The sequence below is a fragment of the Erinaceus europaeus genome, chromosome 1, assembly GCF_950295315.1.
Source record: "Erinaceus europaeus chromosome 1, mEriEur2.1, whole genome shotgun sequence".
NCBI lineage: Eukaryota > Metazoa > Chordata > Mammalia > Eulipotyphla > Erinaceidae > Erinaceus > Erinaceus europaeus.
In genome coordinates, this window is record NC_080162.1 from 95,706,262 (window position 1) to 95,723,662 (window position 17,401).

The window sequence follows — 17,401 nt, forward strand, 5'->3', positions numbered from 1 at the left end:
TAAATGGAGCTTACAGTTAACACTATTTATACAACTTTCCCATATTTGAGAGCTACTCTCTTCCCTGATCCAGCTTTCTAGCCCTTTTTCTGGCCATGACATTATCTCCCCAGACAATAACTTAGGTCCACCAGCACATCAGATGTCAGGCTCAGGAGAAAACTAGTATAGTCATGGGCCCTTTGGAATATACCTAAAATAGATCATCTACTGGCTTTCTCCAAAACAGAGAACCCAAATCTTCATCTGCAATAATAAATGATTAGTTAACAATTTGTTTGGCTTTATATGCTAACTCTTTTTTCAGCCACCAACTTCCAGATGCTACCAAGATTCCAACCAGAATTCTCAGGGCAGATGACTCCACCAATGTGTCCTAGAGCCCTTCTTCCCCAAAGCCCCTTCCCACTAGGTAAAGAGAGAGACAGCTGGGAATATGGATCAACCTGCCAACATCCACGTTCAGCAGGGAAGCAATTACAGAAAACAGACCTTCCACCTTCTGCAACCCATAATGACCCTGGTTCCATACTCCCAGAGGTATAAAGAATAGGAAAGCTATCAGGGAAGGGGATGGGATATGGAGTTCTGGTGGGTGGTGGGAACTCTGTAGAATTGTATCCCTCTTATCCTATGGTCTTGTCAGTGTTTCCATTTTATAAATAAAAATTAAAGAAAATAAAAATAAATGAATAAATAGATAATACCAAAAAATTAAAAATAAATAAATAAAATGAATTAGATTCTGTATACAAGTGTTTAAGGCAGTGCTTGGCTCATGGTAAGACCAAACAGGCTTCCTACAGTTTGTTTACCTTATCCATTTCATAGTATTATTGACTTTTCCTCCTCCCTCTCACCTCCCCCACCCCAACCAAAAAAATAAATAAATAATACAAGTCCCTGAGGGGTAAAAATTTTCTAAGAATTACTTTCAGAAATACATCAGATGAGTCATCCATATCCTTTTACTGAAACAAATGTATAAATCATGCAAGGTTAAAAAAAAAAAGCTGTTTTTTTTTCAGAAGTTCAGAAGTAAACATACAGAGATAAAATGTCCACCCTATCATGTTTAACACAGACTTTGCCCATAACTGACCTACAGGCAGTCTCTGTGGACTCAGTTGACAGTTACCTCATGAAAGTATCCTTTCCTTAGACATCTAAGATCCTTTGAACAGTATTCAGGTACAGATCACTACAGAATGTGAAGCACATGGTGTTTGGAAATGCAGAGAACAAGGATGTCAAACCCACCTGCCTCCCATTCTTTCTGCCCCGGTCTCTTTGTTGATCTGCACATTGAAGTTATCCAGTGATGTGTTGTGAAGGCCCCCTTTAGTGTCCTCCAGCCTGCATTCAAACAGTGCATTATCTGTGCATGACAATTTCTGCATCCAATTGAGAGGCTTGGACTGGGCCAGCTGTGTGAAGTTCAAATTGTTTGCCATTCGCAAACATTTATCATAGTCTGAAATATAGGAGAAAGAGGTAAGCATAAACACATACAAGAATGACACTGACTCCATCCCTCTCCTGGCAGCAAAAATCACACACCCCGTTTCTGTCCTCACTTTACTCTTGCTGCTATTTTTCTTCATGCTAGCTAGTTGAGTTCTTGTGATTAGCCCTGAGAATACAAGTCTCCCTAATTAGCACACTCTAATGCAAGAGAGTTCAGAAATAAAGAGATCAAGTTCTCCCTCCCCTAGTCAACAAGACTTGAAGTCAAGGCTCTCATTGAATACTAGCTTGTGAGTAATTATGGGCGTGGTATAGTGCCAGCAGAACTTTGTATAAATCAACCACCATTCTGCATACTGTCTTGGAGACTTGTCTCAAGTGGCCTGCCCCAGGGCTCTGTTCTGGCTCCTATGCTATTTAATATTTACATCAATGACCTCCCAGAAACTTCTTCAAGGAAGTTCATCTACGCCGATGACATCTGCTGTGCAACTCAGGCATCAAAGTTCGACATCCTCGAGGAAACACTCACGAAAGACATGTCTCTGATATCTGATTACTGTAAAAAATGGTGACTAATCCCTAGCACTGCAAAAACGGTATCATCTGTTTTCCATCTACACCATGCCTCGGCCTCGCGTGAGCTTAATGTGCAGCTTGGCGATACGAGAATCCGGCATGAAGCCCAGCCAGTCTATCTTGGCGTTACTCTCGATCGCACCCTGTCATTTCACGAACATCTCATAAAAACTGCAGCAAAGGTGGGCGCGAGGAATAACATCATTGCAAGACTGGCCAGCTCCTCATGGGGCGCGAGCGCTTCCACACTACGATCATCCTCTCTGGCATTATGCTATTCCACTGCAGAATACTGTGCCCCAGTATGGTTCCTTAGCCCCCATGTCCACTTGGTCGATTCCAAATTATATTCCTCCATGAGGATAATTTCTGGAACCATCTGTTCCACCCCGGTTCCATGGCTGCCAGTTCTTAGCAACATCGCCCCGCCAGATATTCGTCGGGATGTGGCATCATCTAAGTTCATTTCCCACGTCTATGCTTGACCGGACCTGCCAATATACACGGATATCTTCACCCACCCTGTCCAACGCTTGACGTCTCGTCACCCAATCTGGTCCCCTATGCCTACACTGAACTTCTCTGTTCCAGACTCTTGGAAACAGAGTTGGCAGTCAGCTGAGGTAAAGAACAAACACCTCATCACAGACCCCTGCAAGTGTCAACCCGGCTTTGACCTAGCACGTTATGATTGGGCCCTCCTCAATCGCTATCGAACAGGCCATGGCCAGTGCGCCGCTATGTTCCATCGCTGGGGAGCCAGAGACGACCCGAACTGCCCCTGCGACTACAGACAGACTATGACCCACATAGTCAACGACTGCCACCTCTCCAGATTCAAAGGAGGTCTCGAAACTTTACAACAGGCTCAACCTGACGCTGTTGACTGGCTACGGAAGAATGGCAAACGCTAGAAGAAGAAATTCCTCATAAACATTGCAACTACTTCTATCGGACCTGGCCCTCAATGTGGATCAACAATGGTAGGAAATGTTCCATTCTCTGAAGGGAGGTTGGTAGCATACTCTGCCTATCACCTGAGGATGATGGGTCCTGAAATTGGCACAGCCTGAAATGTACCTAGCCATGACCATGGAATGTGAACTCAGATCTATAGGAGTGCAGCGGTTAGATACATTCCTATGCTGACTAAGGGCCGCATATCAAATCAATAGGGTTTACAGTTAACAACATTTATATACTTTTCCCATATTTGGGAGCTACTCTCTTCCCTGATCCAACTTTCTGGTCCTTTTTCCAACTATGACACCATCCCCCCAGACAATAGCTTAGGTCACCTGCATATTAGATGTTAGGTGCAGGCAAAAACTAGTATAGCCATGGGCCCCTTGGAATATACATAAAATAGACCTACTAGCTTTTTCCAAAATGGAGACCCCAAGACTTCATCTTCAATATTCCAACCTTTAGGTTCATGATTACTCAACAATTTTCTCTGCTTTCTATCTTAACTCTTTTTTAGCCACCAGATTCCAGATGCTACCATGATGACAACCAGACTTCCCAGGACAGATGACCCTACCATGTGTCCTGGAGCCCCACCTCTTCAGATTACTGCCCCACTAGGGAAAGAGAGAGACAGTTTGGGAGTATGGATCAACCTGCCAATGCCCATGTTCAGCAGGGAAGCAATTACAGAAGCCTGACCTTCTACCTTCTGCATCCCATAATGACCCTGGGTCCATGCTCTCAGAGGATTAAGGAATAGTAAAGCTATCCTAAAACCTGGAAGCAACCCAGGTGACCAACACCAGATGAGTGGCTGAGAAAGCTGTGGTATATATACACAATGGAATACTATGCAGCTATCAAGAACAATGAACCCACCTTCTCTGACCCATCTTGGACAGAGCTAGAAGGAATTACGTTAAGTGAGCTAAGTCAGAAAGATAAAGATGAGTATGGGATGATCCCACTCATCAACAGAAATTGAGTAAGAAAATCTGAAAGGGAAACTAAAAGCAGGACCTGACCATATTGTAAGTAGGGCACCAAAGTAAAAACCCTGTGGTGAGGGGTATACATGCAGCTTCCTGGGCCAGTGGGGGGTGGGAGTGGGTGGGAGGGATGGGTCACAGTCTTTTGGTGGTGGGAATGGTGTTTATGTACACTCCTAGTAAAATGTAGTCATATAAATCACTAGTTAATTAATATGAGAGCGGGAAAATTAATTGTATGTCTCAGTTTTTTAAAACACAGACTGAATCTTTTTAATATATAGGCTGTGTATTTGATATGTGGACTCTCTCAAAAGCCTAGACCAAGTATAACAGAAGCAACCAATAGCACAGCTATATACAAGATACGGGGTACTGTACAGCAAACCCTAACAAAAGGACTTTTCAAAGTTAACCCAATTACCAAATAATGTGATGATAACATTAACTATCGATTGTCTTTTGGAAGCCTAAGACAGCAGGAACCTCACATCTCCACTATAGAGCCTCTACTTCCCCCAGTCCTAGAACCATTGTATAGGGTCCACTTTCCCGTATGCCTCTCCCAATCCATATCAAATAATATTGCATCTGCCAATCACAACCTAACCAACGCAACGATTGCCACCTCAACATGCTTCACTTCAGACTGTGTCCAGAGACTTCACGTGTGGAATGACAACCCTTCAGCTTCATTACTCGGGTGAGACCTTTCCTTTCATAGTATACTCTAATTCCATCTCAGGTGGTTCACTTTCTAACAAAGTCCCAAAACCTAGATATACACCAGTTTCTGTGAGAGAGAACATATGTTCACACGTATCCGTAAACTACTGCAAAATATATACCTGAAAGCAGAAGTACACTAGAGTTTGTAGTGAGTACCCCCCTAACACTTCCTCTCCACTATTCCAAGCTTTGGGTCCATGATTGCTCAACAATTTGTTTGGCTTTGTATGTTAACTCTCTTTTCAGTCACCAGGTTCCAGATGTCATCAGGATGCCGGCCAGGCTTCCCTGGACTATAGACCCCACCAATGTGTCCTGGAGCTCAGCTTCCCCAGAGACCCACCCTATTAGGGAAAGAGAGAGGCAGACTGGGAGTATGGACCAATCAGTCAACGCCCATGCTCAGAGGGGAAGCAATTACAGAAGCCAGACCTTCTACCTTCTGCAACCCACAATGACCCTGAGTCCATGCTCCCAGAGGGATAGAGAATGGGAAAGCTATCAGGGGAGGGGGTAGGATATGAAGATTGGGTGGTGGGAATTGTGTGGAGTTGTACCCCTCCTACCCTATGGTTTTGTTAATTAATCCTTTCTTAAAGAAAAAAAATAAAAAAAAAAAAGAATAGTAAAGCTATCAGGAGAGGGAATGGGATATGGAGTTCTCGTGTTGGGAATTGTGTGGAATTGTACCCCTCTTATCCTCTCTCTAGTCTTGTCAGTGTTCTTATTTTATAAATAAAAACTTTTAAAAAATTCTAACTAATGAGTCTTCAAATTATCTGGGCTTCCACATCAGGCTCCACCTAAGGAATAACATCTTTAACCTCTGCACATTTTAAATTTCCCTGATAATAAAATTTGAGATCTAACTTTCTGAAACATAAATGCGCATCATATGTGTAGAATCTTGTGTTTCTTATCTCCTTCATACAGAAAGATATAATTATTGACTGCAGTGAAGTCCCTAACTTGAGACTATGAATGTAAGTGGCTCTCACTAGCTCACTACACATGCCAGTCATAAGAAAATGAGATGTGATGGATAGATTGCTTAAATGAACTAGACTTCATACAAAGCCCAGTCTGTATTTTGAAAAAGGAAAAAGATGACTATATTCTGACCATCTGCTCCCTACTAAAACCAAGAATGAAAGAAGCTGTAGTCATGCTTGTGTGGCTCCCAGTGTGTGTGTGTGTGTGTGTGTGTGTGTGTGTGTGTGTGTGTGTGAGAGAGAGAGAGAGAGAGAGAAAGAGAGAGAGAGAGAGAAGGAGAGAGAGGGGAGGAAAACTTTCACGGGCATTTACTTCAGTATGTAAACCCTCTCCTTCTCTTCCTTTCCTACAGTGTTATCTAGCTCATTGCCAATCTATGCCTACTGAAAAAATATAGCTTTTAAAGCATTATTTTTGAGGTGTCTCTCTATCTATGAGGTCTCAGTCCCATTCTCCCACATACATTAGGAAATACGTAATGGAAGAGCAAAAGGAACTTGAATATAACCTGTAGTTTTTGCACAAATCATACACTATGTACCTTATCGATACAGAGTCTGAACTAGTTCAAACACATAGCAACACCACAGGCACAATTATCAGCAGTAGTTTATATATGCCGAATGTTTTTGCACCATGTCTAGCAGTAAAGATGTTACCTGCACAGTCTTACTTAATCCTCACAATAACCCTGTGGAGTAAATACTACTATGCCCCTTTTTATAGGTGAGAGACTTGAGGCTAAGAGAGAGCTGGTAATTTTCTTCAGGTCTCAGGATTAGTAAGTGGGAGAGTCAGATTCACACACAGTTCACACCAGACAACGTAAGTCCTGTGGGCTCAGGATCAAATGCAACCTGTGGGAGATTGGTCTACAGCACTCTTAGTCTTCTTATTTCCACTGTGCAAAGAGCAGTGATGTGAAGGGAGTCATAGTGGATACCAGAGAGAAATGTGTACAAATGGAGAAATGGTTACCAGGATCTTGGCTCAGAGAGGGTTAGCAGGATTGAAGGAAAGCTTTGGTCAGAGACTAGGGTACAGGAAGAGGAGGAGATGTCTAGGGGAAGGGACTCAGGGGAGGTACAGAGAGGAATTGGAACCCTGGTAGGGTCTGTCCCCAGCAAGAAGCCAGATAACACCTGGAAATTTAGAAGCATGTCCAACTCAAAAAATGAGAGACTCGAGGTAGCACACCAGGTTAAGTGCACATAGTACAAAGCCCTAGAACTGACACAAGGATCTGGTTCAAGCCACCTGCTCCCCATCTGCAAGAGGGATGCTTTACAAATAGTGAAGCAGATCTATAGATCTCTCTCTCCCTCTCTTCCTCCCCTTCCACTCTCAATTTCTTTCTGTCTCTAATCAATAATAAATAATTTTTTTAAATGAGGGGTCACAAGGTGAGAACAGAATGAGAGCAAGAGTAAAGCACTTGTACCAGACATTCAGCATGGTCAGGGAATCATGGAATGGTGGAATTGATTTTATCACTATCAGACCTCACGTTAGTGAGGTTCAGTGGGTGGGCAAACAATGTAGGAAGGTTTGATTGTTAGAGAAGAGAGTAGATAAGCTTTCCGGAATGGGAGGGAAAGTGGCCAAAACAGTTGCAAGGCCACTGACATGTAGAGGTGATGGGTAGTGATGGTTGACCCACATCACTATGACACCAGGGAAGTAGCTGACAAATGTCAAATTGATTTGGAAGGCAAAGGCTAATGCCCAAGCTGGTGACAGTATTTCAAGGGTAAAGAGAGGCATACACAGTCAATGGTGGTAGGGAAAAAGGAAAAGAGGTCAGGAAGGGTGAGATGCTGGCAGTCCTATGCTGCACATATGCAATTTATAACCACAGGCTCATGAAAGGGGAGACCATCCCTGTAGTTACTTGCACCATCTGAAAAGACTGCAAAAAGGACTGGGGACCTTACTCTGCAATGTTAACAGATCACACCTGATTTGTTCCTGAAATTAGGTGCTTGCAAAAGTTCAGTGATTTTTCTCTCTCTCCCTAGGAAATCAAACATAGCTATTAAGTAATATGTTTGTAGAAACAGTTCACAGAAGAATGAATAAGAAACATTTGGCAAATGTTCAACTTCTCAACAATCAAAAAATGTCAAGTGAAACAACAATACAAAACCATTTTCACTTACCAAAGGAACACAGATAAACATGATAATATCTATTTTGGCAAGTAGGTAACCAAACATGCAGAAGGACAATGAGCATGGGAAAGGCACTTGGAATATAACAATGGCTTTAAAATTCCCCTAAACTTGGGAAGAAGGGAGCCCTTCTGCACTGTTTGTGGAAATATAAATTAATGCAACTCCTGTGGGAGATTCGTGAAAATATTAAAAATCGATCTAGCATATGACCTAACAATTCCTCTCCTAGGCATCTATCCAAAGAACACACACACACACACAAAACACCTGTCCAAAAAATTAAATTATACACACTCATGTTCATGGCAGTGCTATTTGTAATAACCAACATCTGGGAATTACCCCAATAAAATAAAATTAAAAGGTAAATGTTTAAGTAAGTTGCAGTATATACATCATAGAATACCCTATAGCTGTAAGAAACAATGACAAGTTTTCCTTTGGATGTAGCAGGAAAAATATTTAGCAAGATAAATCACAAAAAGGACAAATACTGTATGTTCTCATAGATGAGAGCTACAGAAGAAAGGAAAGGACAATAGAGGGTGAATTCTCAATAGACTAAAGTTTATCATAGCAGGGGCTGGGTGGTGGTGCACCTGGTTGAGTGAAAATGTTACAATGTAAAAGGACCTGGGGTTCAAGCCCCCAGTCCCCACCTGCAAGGGGAAAGCTTACTGAGTGGTGAAGCAGGGCTGAAGATATCTCTATGTCTCACTCCCTTTCCTTTTCTTTTCTTTTCTTTCTTTTTTTTTTCTTTTTTCTTTTACCACAGCACTGCTCCAATCTGGCTTATGGTGGGGGGCAGGGAATTGAACCTGGGACTTAGGAGCCTCAGGGCATGAGAGTCTCTTTGCATAACCATTATGCTATGTACCCCCACCTCCCCTTTTTATCTTCCCATTCCTCTTCATTTCTGGGTGTCTTTACTCAGTAAATAAATAAAAATAATAATTTTAAAAAGTCAGTAAGGAACTAAAACAAAAACAAACTAAAAAAAAAAAGTTTATCCTAGCAGATTTAGGTATCAAAGGGAAAGGAGTTGTTAAGTGGAGGACTGTTGAGAACCTAAGATCCTATGATGGATCAATGAAAGTTAAGTTGAGGGTGAAGAGTACTGATACCTATGTTGAGAGAATGTGGAAATAAATCCTTATGACAACTAAAGTCCTGCCAATCAATATTTTCTCAATAAAATAACATTGTAGTTGAGAGAAAAAAGATTTCTTTAAATACCCTAGCCTTTGTACCCAATAATCACACTCCTGAGATTTAGCTTAAAGAAATAATATAGTGGTCTGGGAGATAGTGCAGTGAATAAAGCATTTAATTCTCAAGCATGAGGTCCCAAGTTCAATCCCTGGCAGCACATGTTCCAGAGTGACGTCTGGTTCTTTCTCTCTCTCCTATCTTTCTTGTGAATAAATAAATAAATTCTTCTAAAAAATAAATAATATAAGATTCAGAGAAAATGTCTTCTAATGATGTATATTACAACATTATTTGTAACATTGAAAAATTAAACATGAATTCAGAATCAAATAGAGGAAGCACTAAGAAAATGATTTCATATTTCCATATTACTCATTAAGCATCTAAAACATTAACCATTTCCCACCTAACACAAGTCTGTTTCATTTTGTAAACATAAAGACAGTGAGGCAGGCACTCTCTACCTTCTAGAAACTTCTAGTCAGATGCCAACTAGAAACATATCAGAATTTAAAGTAGTAGAATAGTGCACATCATGAGAGAATCTACATCATGTAAGAAACGATAGATGATAGAGATGATAGAATCTACATCATATACGATGATAGAATCTACATCATATACGATGATAGAATCTACATCAGACGATAGATGATAGAGTCTACATCATGTAAGAAATGGTCAACTCCACCTGAGAAGAGAATACATAGCAGAGAAATAAGGAGAAAGTTGGCCTTAAATTCATTCTTGAAGCATCAGATTTGGCTCCTAGGAATCTAATTCTCCCCATGATGACTATAGCTAACAACACTCTATGATATACTTTGAGTTGCTGAGAGTAGATCTTAAATGTTGCCACTACACGTGCGTGTGCACGCACACACACACACACACACAGACACACGAGTGTAACTATGTGAACTTCAAGTTGACCAAGCCCTACAAAAATGTAATCTCAAATAATTAGCAAATGTTAGATTCCTGAAAACCTTTACATAGACAAATTTTGCAGCTTGAGAAAACAGTATGTTGTGGACAAAAAAGACTTTGGAGAAGTGATTTCACAAGTGGATTCACTGAGTTTTATAAATATTTTACTTTCACTGATATCAGACAATGAAAACAATATTAGTAATGTTTCACACAGTTTCTCAGCAATAGCAGGTAAGATATAATTAATTTACAGTCATTATGTCCAGTCCCCTGGAAATATTCTAAAACACTCTACAATTTCCATAAAATATTTACATATCTACTTGGTTTTGCTGCAAGTAATATAGCACCATTCTTTTCTGTTTGTGTTTTGCATTTTGTATGTTCAGCAACATTTCTTCCAGGCTGACCCCTTGTCCCAGAAACCCAGGGTTCAATGACGCAGTTGCCATATGAGTTATTTTGATGTGAAACAAAACCCCCATGAGCAAGTGCATTGAGCAGTGAATGTCAGGACTGGAGCCAGAAATATCACATCTGCAATATTCTTGCCTTTAGGTTCATGATTAGTCAATACTTTGTTCTGCTTTATATTTTAACTCTTTTTCAGCCACTAGGTTCCAGATGCTACAAGATGCCAACTGGGCTTCCCTGGGCAGATGACCCTACCAATGCATCCTGGAGCCTCACCTTCCCAGAGTCCCGCCCCACTAGAGAAAGGGAAAGACAGGCTGGGAGTATGGACCGACCTGCCAATGCCCATGTTCAGTGGAGAAGCAATTACAGAAGCCAGACCTCCACCTTCTGCACCCCTCAATGATCCTCAATGGTCCATACTCCCAGAGGGATAAAGAATAGGAAAGTTATCAATAGAGGGGATTGGATACAGAGTTCTTCTGGTAGTGGGAATTGTGTGGCATTGTACCCCTCTTATCCTATGGTCTTGCCAATATTTCCATTTTATAAATATACAAATGATAATAAATAAAAAATATTACAAACCTACCAGGTGGCCAATGTACTCAACCAAGGACAATGAGGTACAAAGAGGACAAGTGAATTGTCTGAAAATGTAACATTGTGCATAAGTGACATTGCCTGGGTCTGTTGAGAGTCAGGGACCACACATCAAGTCAGTGGTTTTCAAGCTTCTATCCTAACCACTTAGAGGTTTCTTTCTGATTGCAGACTCAAATGTAGTAATGCTATGGTAGGGTTTGAGAATCTGTACTCCCACCAAGCTCCCAGGTGATGTGCATACAAATGACCTCCTCACTAGATAAGGAGGCTGAAATCTATTTAATAGTAATATATTTATTTAATAATAATATTTATGCTTCTCTATTTCTAAAGAGAAATAGAGAAGCATAAATCAGATACTCACTATCAAATGTCTCTACTCTTAATGTTCCTATTCTAGTAGGTTATGAACATCCCTATTATGGGGTTGATGTGCACAGGCATTGGGTTCAGAGAGTCACATAGATTCAATCTCAACACTACTGCCAACCAGCTGGTGCACTGCTTAATTTCTCCAAGTCACAGTTTGTTTCTCTCAGTATTTCTCTCCATGTACCAGGCAGTCCAACTGGGTGCCCTAATACACCATTTGAGAAAACAACATAAGTATCCATGAGATCATTCATGTAATTACTTAGTAAAATGCCTGGGAAAAAAGTACTGAATAGTTTCATAGAACTTCCTAAACTATTCAATAATCATTAATTAATCTTATGTTCTGTATGGTCACATTTTAATTAATAGTGGCTCCCATACTAAATAGTGCAAGTAACTCTTTTTTTTTCTTTTTTTTTTGCCTCCAGGGTTATCACTGGAGCTAGGTGCGAGCACTACAAATCACTGCTCCATTTTTTTTTTCCATTTTATTGGATAGGACAGAGAGAACTTGAGAGGGGAGGGGAAGATAGAGAGGGAGAAAGAAAGATAGTCATTTGCAGAGTTGCTTCACCACTTGTGAAGCATCCCCCCTACAGATGGGGAGCTAGGGCTTAAACCTGGATCCTTGTTCAGGTCCTTCTGCTTCATACTGTGTGTGCTTAACTAAGTGCACTAATGCCCAGTCCCTATTGCAAGTAATTCCTCCATCACACAAAGTTCTATCAGTTTAATGTCTTAATTTGTCCTCATTTAGCACTGTCATTTCACTTTCACGTGTCATCACTCTCCAAAAAACAGATTTTAATATCTATCTAAATTATATAGATGTGCTGTGACTTCTTTAAGTAGTCTGCTACTTTGGGATATTTAAGTTGCTTCCAAATGTACACTGTTATAAATAATACTCTAGTAAATACCCATAAGCATAAAATTTGTCATGCTTCCAAGGACCGGCATAAGGATCCCAGTTCAAACCCCAGCTCCCCACCTGCAGGGGAGTCGCTTCACAGGCGGTGAAGCAGGTCTGCAGGTGTCTGTCTTTCTCTCCTCCTCTCTGTCTCCCCTCCTCTCTCCATTTCTCTCTGTCCTATCCAACAATGACGACAACAACAATAATAACTACAACAATAAGACAACAAGGGCAACAAAAGGGAATAAATAAATAAAATAGATATTTAAAAATATATATTTAAAAAAATTGTTGTGTTTCTTTACTGCCTTAGGATAAATATCTATCCATAAGTAAAACTATAGGATCAAAAGGACATAAACTTTTAGGATTTTTAATATATATTATAATTATATATATTATTCATATTATATAATATATTATAAATTTAGAAATATATAATATATATTTTTTTTTGCCTCCAGGGTTATTCGCACTACAAATCCTCTGCTCCTAGAGGCTATTTTTTCTTTCTTTTTATTACCCTTGCTATTTATCATTGTTGTTATTACTGTTGTTGTTGTTGGATAGGACAGAGAAAAGTCTAGAGAGGAGGGGAAGACAGCGAGGGTGAGAGAAAGATAAACATCTGCAGACCTGTTTCACTGCCTGTGAAACAGCCCCCTGGCAGGTGGAGAGTGGGGGGTGGGGGTGAGAACCAGGATCCTTACACCAGTCCTTGCACTTCGTACCATGTGCACTTAACTATCTGCACCACCGCCCAGACTCCAAGCCTCCAAATATATATATATATATATATATTTCTTTCAGAGGGTAGATAACATAATGGTTATGCAAAGAGACCCCTACACCACTGTAAGCCAGAGCTTACAAAAAAAAAAGGGGGTGGGGGGCAAGTAGTGGCACACCTGGTTAAGCGCATATGTTTCAATGCACAACAACCCAGGTTTGAATCCCCAGTCCCCACCTGCAGGGGGAAGGCCTTGCAAGCCATGAAGCAGTGCTGCAGGTGTCTCTCTGTCTCTCTCCTTCTCCATCTCCCCTTTCCCTCTCAACTTCCTTCTTTTTTAAATATTTATTTATTTACTCTCTTTTGTTGCCCTTATTGGTTTTTTTTTTTTGCAGTAGTTATTATTGTTGTTGTTATTGGTGTCATTGTTATTGGATAGAACAGAGCAATGGAGAGAGGAGGAGAAGACAGTGAGGGGGGGAGAGAGAGAAAGATAGACACCTGCAGACCTGCTTCACTCCTTGTGAATCAACTCCCCTGCAGGTGGGGAGCCGGGGACTCGAACCAGGAACCTTACACCTGCGCTTAACCTGCTGTGCTACCGCCTGACTCCCCCCTCTCAATTTCTATCTGTTTCTGTCCATTAAATAAATACTATAATTTTTTTTCCCTCCAGGGTTATTGCTGGGCTCGGTGCCTGCACCATGAATCCACCGCTCCTGGAGGCCATTTTTCCCCCTTTTTGTTGCCCTAGTTGTTGCAGCCTCGTTACGGTTATTATTGCCATTGTTGACGTTGCTTTGTTGTTGGATAGGACAGAGAGAAATGGAGAGAGGAGGGGAAGACAGAGAGAGAGGAGGAGAGAAAGATAGACACCTGCAGACCTGCTTCACCGCCCGTGAAGCGACTCCACTGCAAGTGGGGAACCGGGGGCTCCAACCGGGAACCGGGATCCTTACACCGGTCCCTGCGCTTTGCGCCATGTGCGCTTAACCCACTGCCACCGTCCGACCCCCATATATTTATTTTTATTGGGCCGATTAGTGGTGTGCAGTAAATACAGTTGTTGATACATGTGTAAATTTTCTCAATTTCCTGCAAAGCACTTTCAGCCCTAACCTAGGCCCTCCTCCCACCACCATGCATCAGGACCTCCCCCACCCCAAAGTAACTGTACTCCAGAAAAACTGAATCAATTTATCCTGCTACATTTTTAGTGCTTACCAGTTTAAGAAAAAAAAAAAAGGGTTTCAATTGTATTTCTTCAGTTATTAGGAAGATTAAAGACTTTCTGGAGATTTGGGGGTGGGAGTCAATGGTAGCAATTATACAGACTATTCTATAAAATACTGAAGTTGCTTACCTGTAAGTTGAGAATACAGTGTCTACTCACCAGTTACAATTTGAGGAGAGCTCATCAGCGCATTAAAGTGATGCTGGGCAGAGCAGAGGCCCAGTAAATATTTGCAGGTCTTGGTGGAATCAGTGATAAACATATGCTTTCTCCCAGTGACACTGCTTGTGATAGTGAACTTCTTTTGCTAAAGGAAACAAGCACAGATTGCAGTCTGCTGGTGATCATTATCCCTCCATTGAAGCACATCATAGAGAACAATCAAATGCTACAGCCGTCTGTCCAGGCATGGATTAACACATGGCGCCATGTCTGGTGATGCTCCGATACATTGGGGATGAGTTTTGGTGCACTCAGTAGAGCACACATCTTACCATGAGCAAGGACCCAAGTTCAAGCCCCAGTCCTCCAGCTGCAGGAGAAAGCTTGACCAGAAGCAAAGCAATGCTACAATGTCTTTCTTCTATGCTCCTTCTTTATTACCCCCTTACCTCTCAATGTCTCTGTTTAAAGGAGAAGGAGGAGGAGGAGAGAGAGGGAGAGGGAGAGGGAGAGGGAGAGGGAGAGGGAGAGGGAGAGGGGGAGGGGGAGGGGGAGGGGGAGGGAGAGGGGGAGGGGGAGGGAGAGGGGGAGGGAGAGGGGGAGGGGGAGGGCGGGAGGGGGAGGGGGAGGGGAGGGGGAAGGGGAAGGGGAAAGGGAAGGGAAAGGGGAAGTAAAGGAGGAGAAAGAAGAAGGAGGAGGAGAAGAAGGAGAAGGAGAAGGAGAAGAAGAAGAAGAAGACGAAGAAGAAGAAGGAGAAAAGGAGAAGAAAGAGGAGGAGGAGGAGGAGGAGAAGGAGAAGAAGAAAACAAACCAAATAACAAAACATCACCAGGAGTGATGGATTCTGCATGAAGGCACTGTACTCCAGCAAAAACCCTAGTAGCAACAAATAAATAAATAAATAAAATATATCAGATGTTGTAGTCCAAGGGATGGCAAAGTGGATAAACATAAGACTTCCAAACATGAGATTCTGAGTTCAGTCCCCAACATCTCATATGCCAGAGTGATGCTGTAGTTCTCTCTCCCTTTTTCGTAAATAAATATTTTTTAAATCAAATGATTGCCTAGAAGCTGTTATATACCAAGGAGTCTGTTAGGTAAAAAATATATATATGAACAGAGTCAAGTACACTTGGCCCTCAGCAAGGGTGAAAACGATCTTCTGTGCATTTTGTAAGATCATTATATAAATTCATCATTATTGTTATATAAACTTTAATTTTATTTTGTTTTTATTGCCACCAGGGTTATCACTGGGACTCTACAAATACACCTCTCTCAGTGGCCATTTTTTCCTTTTCTCTTTTTCTAATTTTTTAATTTGACAGGAAAGAGAGAAATTGAGGACAGGGAGATAAAGAGAGAGAGAGAGGGAGCTCCCTACAGGGGCTTAAACCTGGGTCCTTACACTTGGTAATAAGTGTTTTTTACCCGATGAACCACCACACAGCCCCCTAAACTTCAAATTTCAAACAAATCTTCAACAGGCAGAATCAGTGAAGAGATCAGAGCAATGCAGGTGTTTAGCATTTCTTGCTGTTGTGTATCTGATTCTGGGGTTTTGTTTGTTTTGTGGTGAGGGTCTCACAGATGAGCAATTTCACCACTCTAGGGCCAATGTTTTTATTCAGAAAGAAAAATAGAGAGAGAGGGAGAAACACAACACTGGAGATTCCCCCTGATGCCATGGCACTCCCATGTGGTGCTGAGGGTTCTAGCCTGATACGAAGAAAACTCTGGAAGGCCTGCCTTGCCCCCGACCCCTCTGACCACTCCACTGGCCATCAGAGAGGAGGAGAAGAACAGGCCATGGTGGGGGCAAGTGCACAGATGGAAGACTCTGGACACTATAGCAGAGGATAATGCATTCATTGGGTTTCAGGGGGGGCAGAGGGGGGGTATTCTTACACTCGAGCAAGCAGACAGTGAAGAGGAAGAGTGATTGGACCAATCATTTTAAAAGTCGATATCATGAAGCGGAAACAAGCTAGGGACAGGGAAGTTGCGGCCTTACCAGGAACCGGGCTGCTGAGAAAAAACTGATGCAATATCAATGGTTATGCTATTTGTGACTTGGGGAATCTCCACAGCCTTTTGCCTGTAGGAAATTAAAACCTAACTGTAGTCTGTGCAGCAGTTTCGGTTAGCAGCTCCTGTCTTCGGGCCAGGTGCATAATGCTGGCAACAAGGCTGTCTGAGGAGAGGGAGGAGGGGCAGGGAGGTTTTTTGGGTAAACTACTGGTCTCAGAGAAATGATTGGGGTGTCAGCCCTGCTCAACCTGCCATATCCCCACAGCCTGACTTTCACAATACTAAGGCATGTGACCCACCTGGTGAGTTAATACTCCAACCCCTACTAGCCTGTTTTATGTGCTTTTTCTTCTTCTTTTTTTTTTTCTTTAGTATTAATTCATTTCATCCTTAAAGCTACATAATGGGCAGAGAGGAGGAAGTTCTATAATTACCTTTACTCTACAGATGAAGTAACAGACCAGGAGTCTTTAGAATGTCATGGAAATTGAGGTCACCTCACAAGAAACATTCCCTCACACATATACCTTCAAGGTCACATATACAGTGATAATACTTGAACAGTTCACTGGGATAAACCAAAGAGGATTATCTATGTGGGCTTATCTATATGGAATTTCATGGGAAAAATATCAAAAACTTCTGTACTATGTACTTCAAATTAATAAAAAATAGTACATTTTAAATTGTCGTATACAAATTAGGAGTACATCAAATATGAGTTCATAGCATCAAAATAAAATCACTATATTAGATAGCCTAGCTATTTCAGTAGGAACCTTGAGTTTATGCCTATGAAAGCAATTTTACAGGATTTGCTCCTAAAAGGACTTCCCGAAACCCCTGATCTTCTTTAATCCTGATCCTTTTTAATTCATGATGGTCCCT

At 41.6% G+C, this 17,401-nt stretch overlaps 1 protein-coding gene across 1 annotated transcript in view; it reads right to left on the minus strand.

Annotated features, from left to right (window-relative positions):
• LOC103116560 (FERM and PDZ domain-containing protein 2) overlaps nucleotides 1–17,401 on the minus strand; it is a 74,198-nt gene that overhangs the window by 15,961 nt on the left and 40,836 nt on the right. Inside the window, exons 7-8 of the mRNA XM_060201924.1 lie at nucleotides 14,477–14,624; nucleotides 1,261–1,474 (exon numbers count right to left, since the gene is read on the minus strand). Of these exons, the coding sequence (XP_060057907.1) occupies nucleotides 1,261–1,474; nucleotides 14,477–14,624 (362 nt within the window). The remainder of the gene's footprint in view (nucleotides 1–1,260; nucleotides 1,475–14,476; nucleotides 14,625–17,401) is intronic.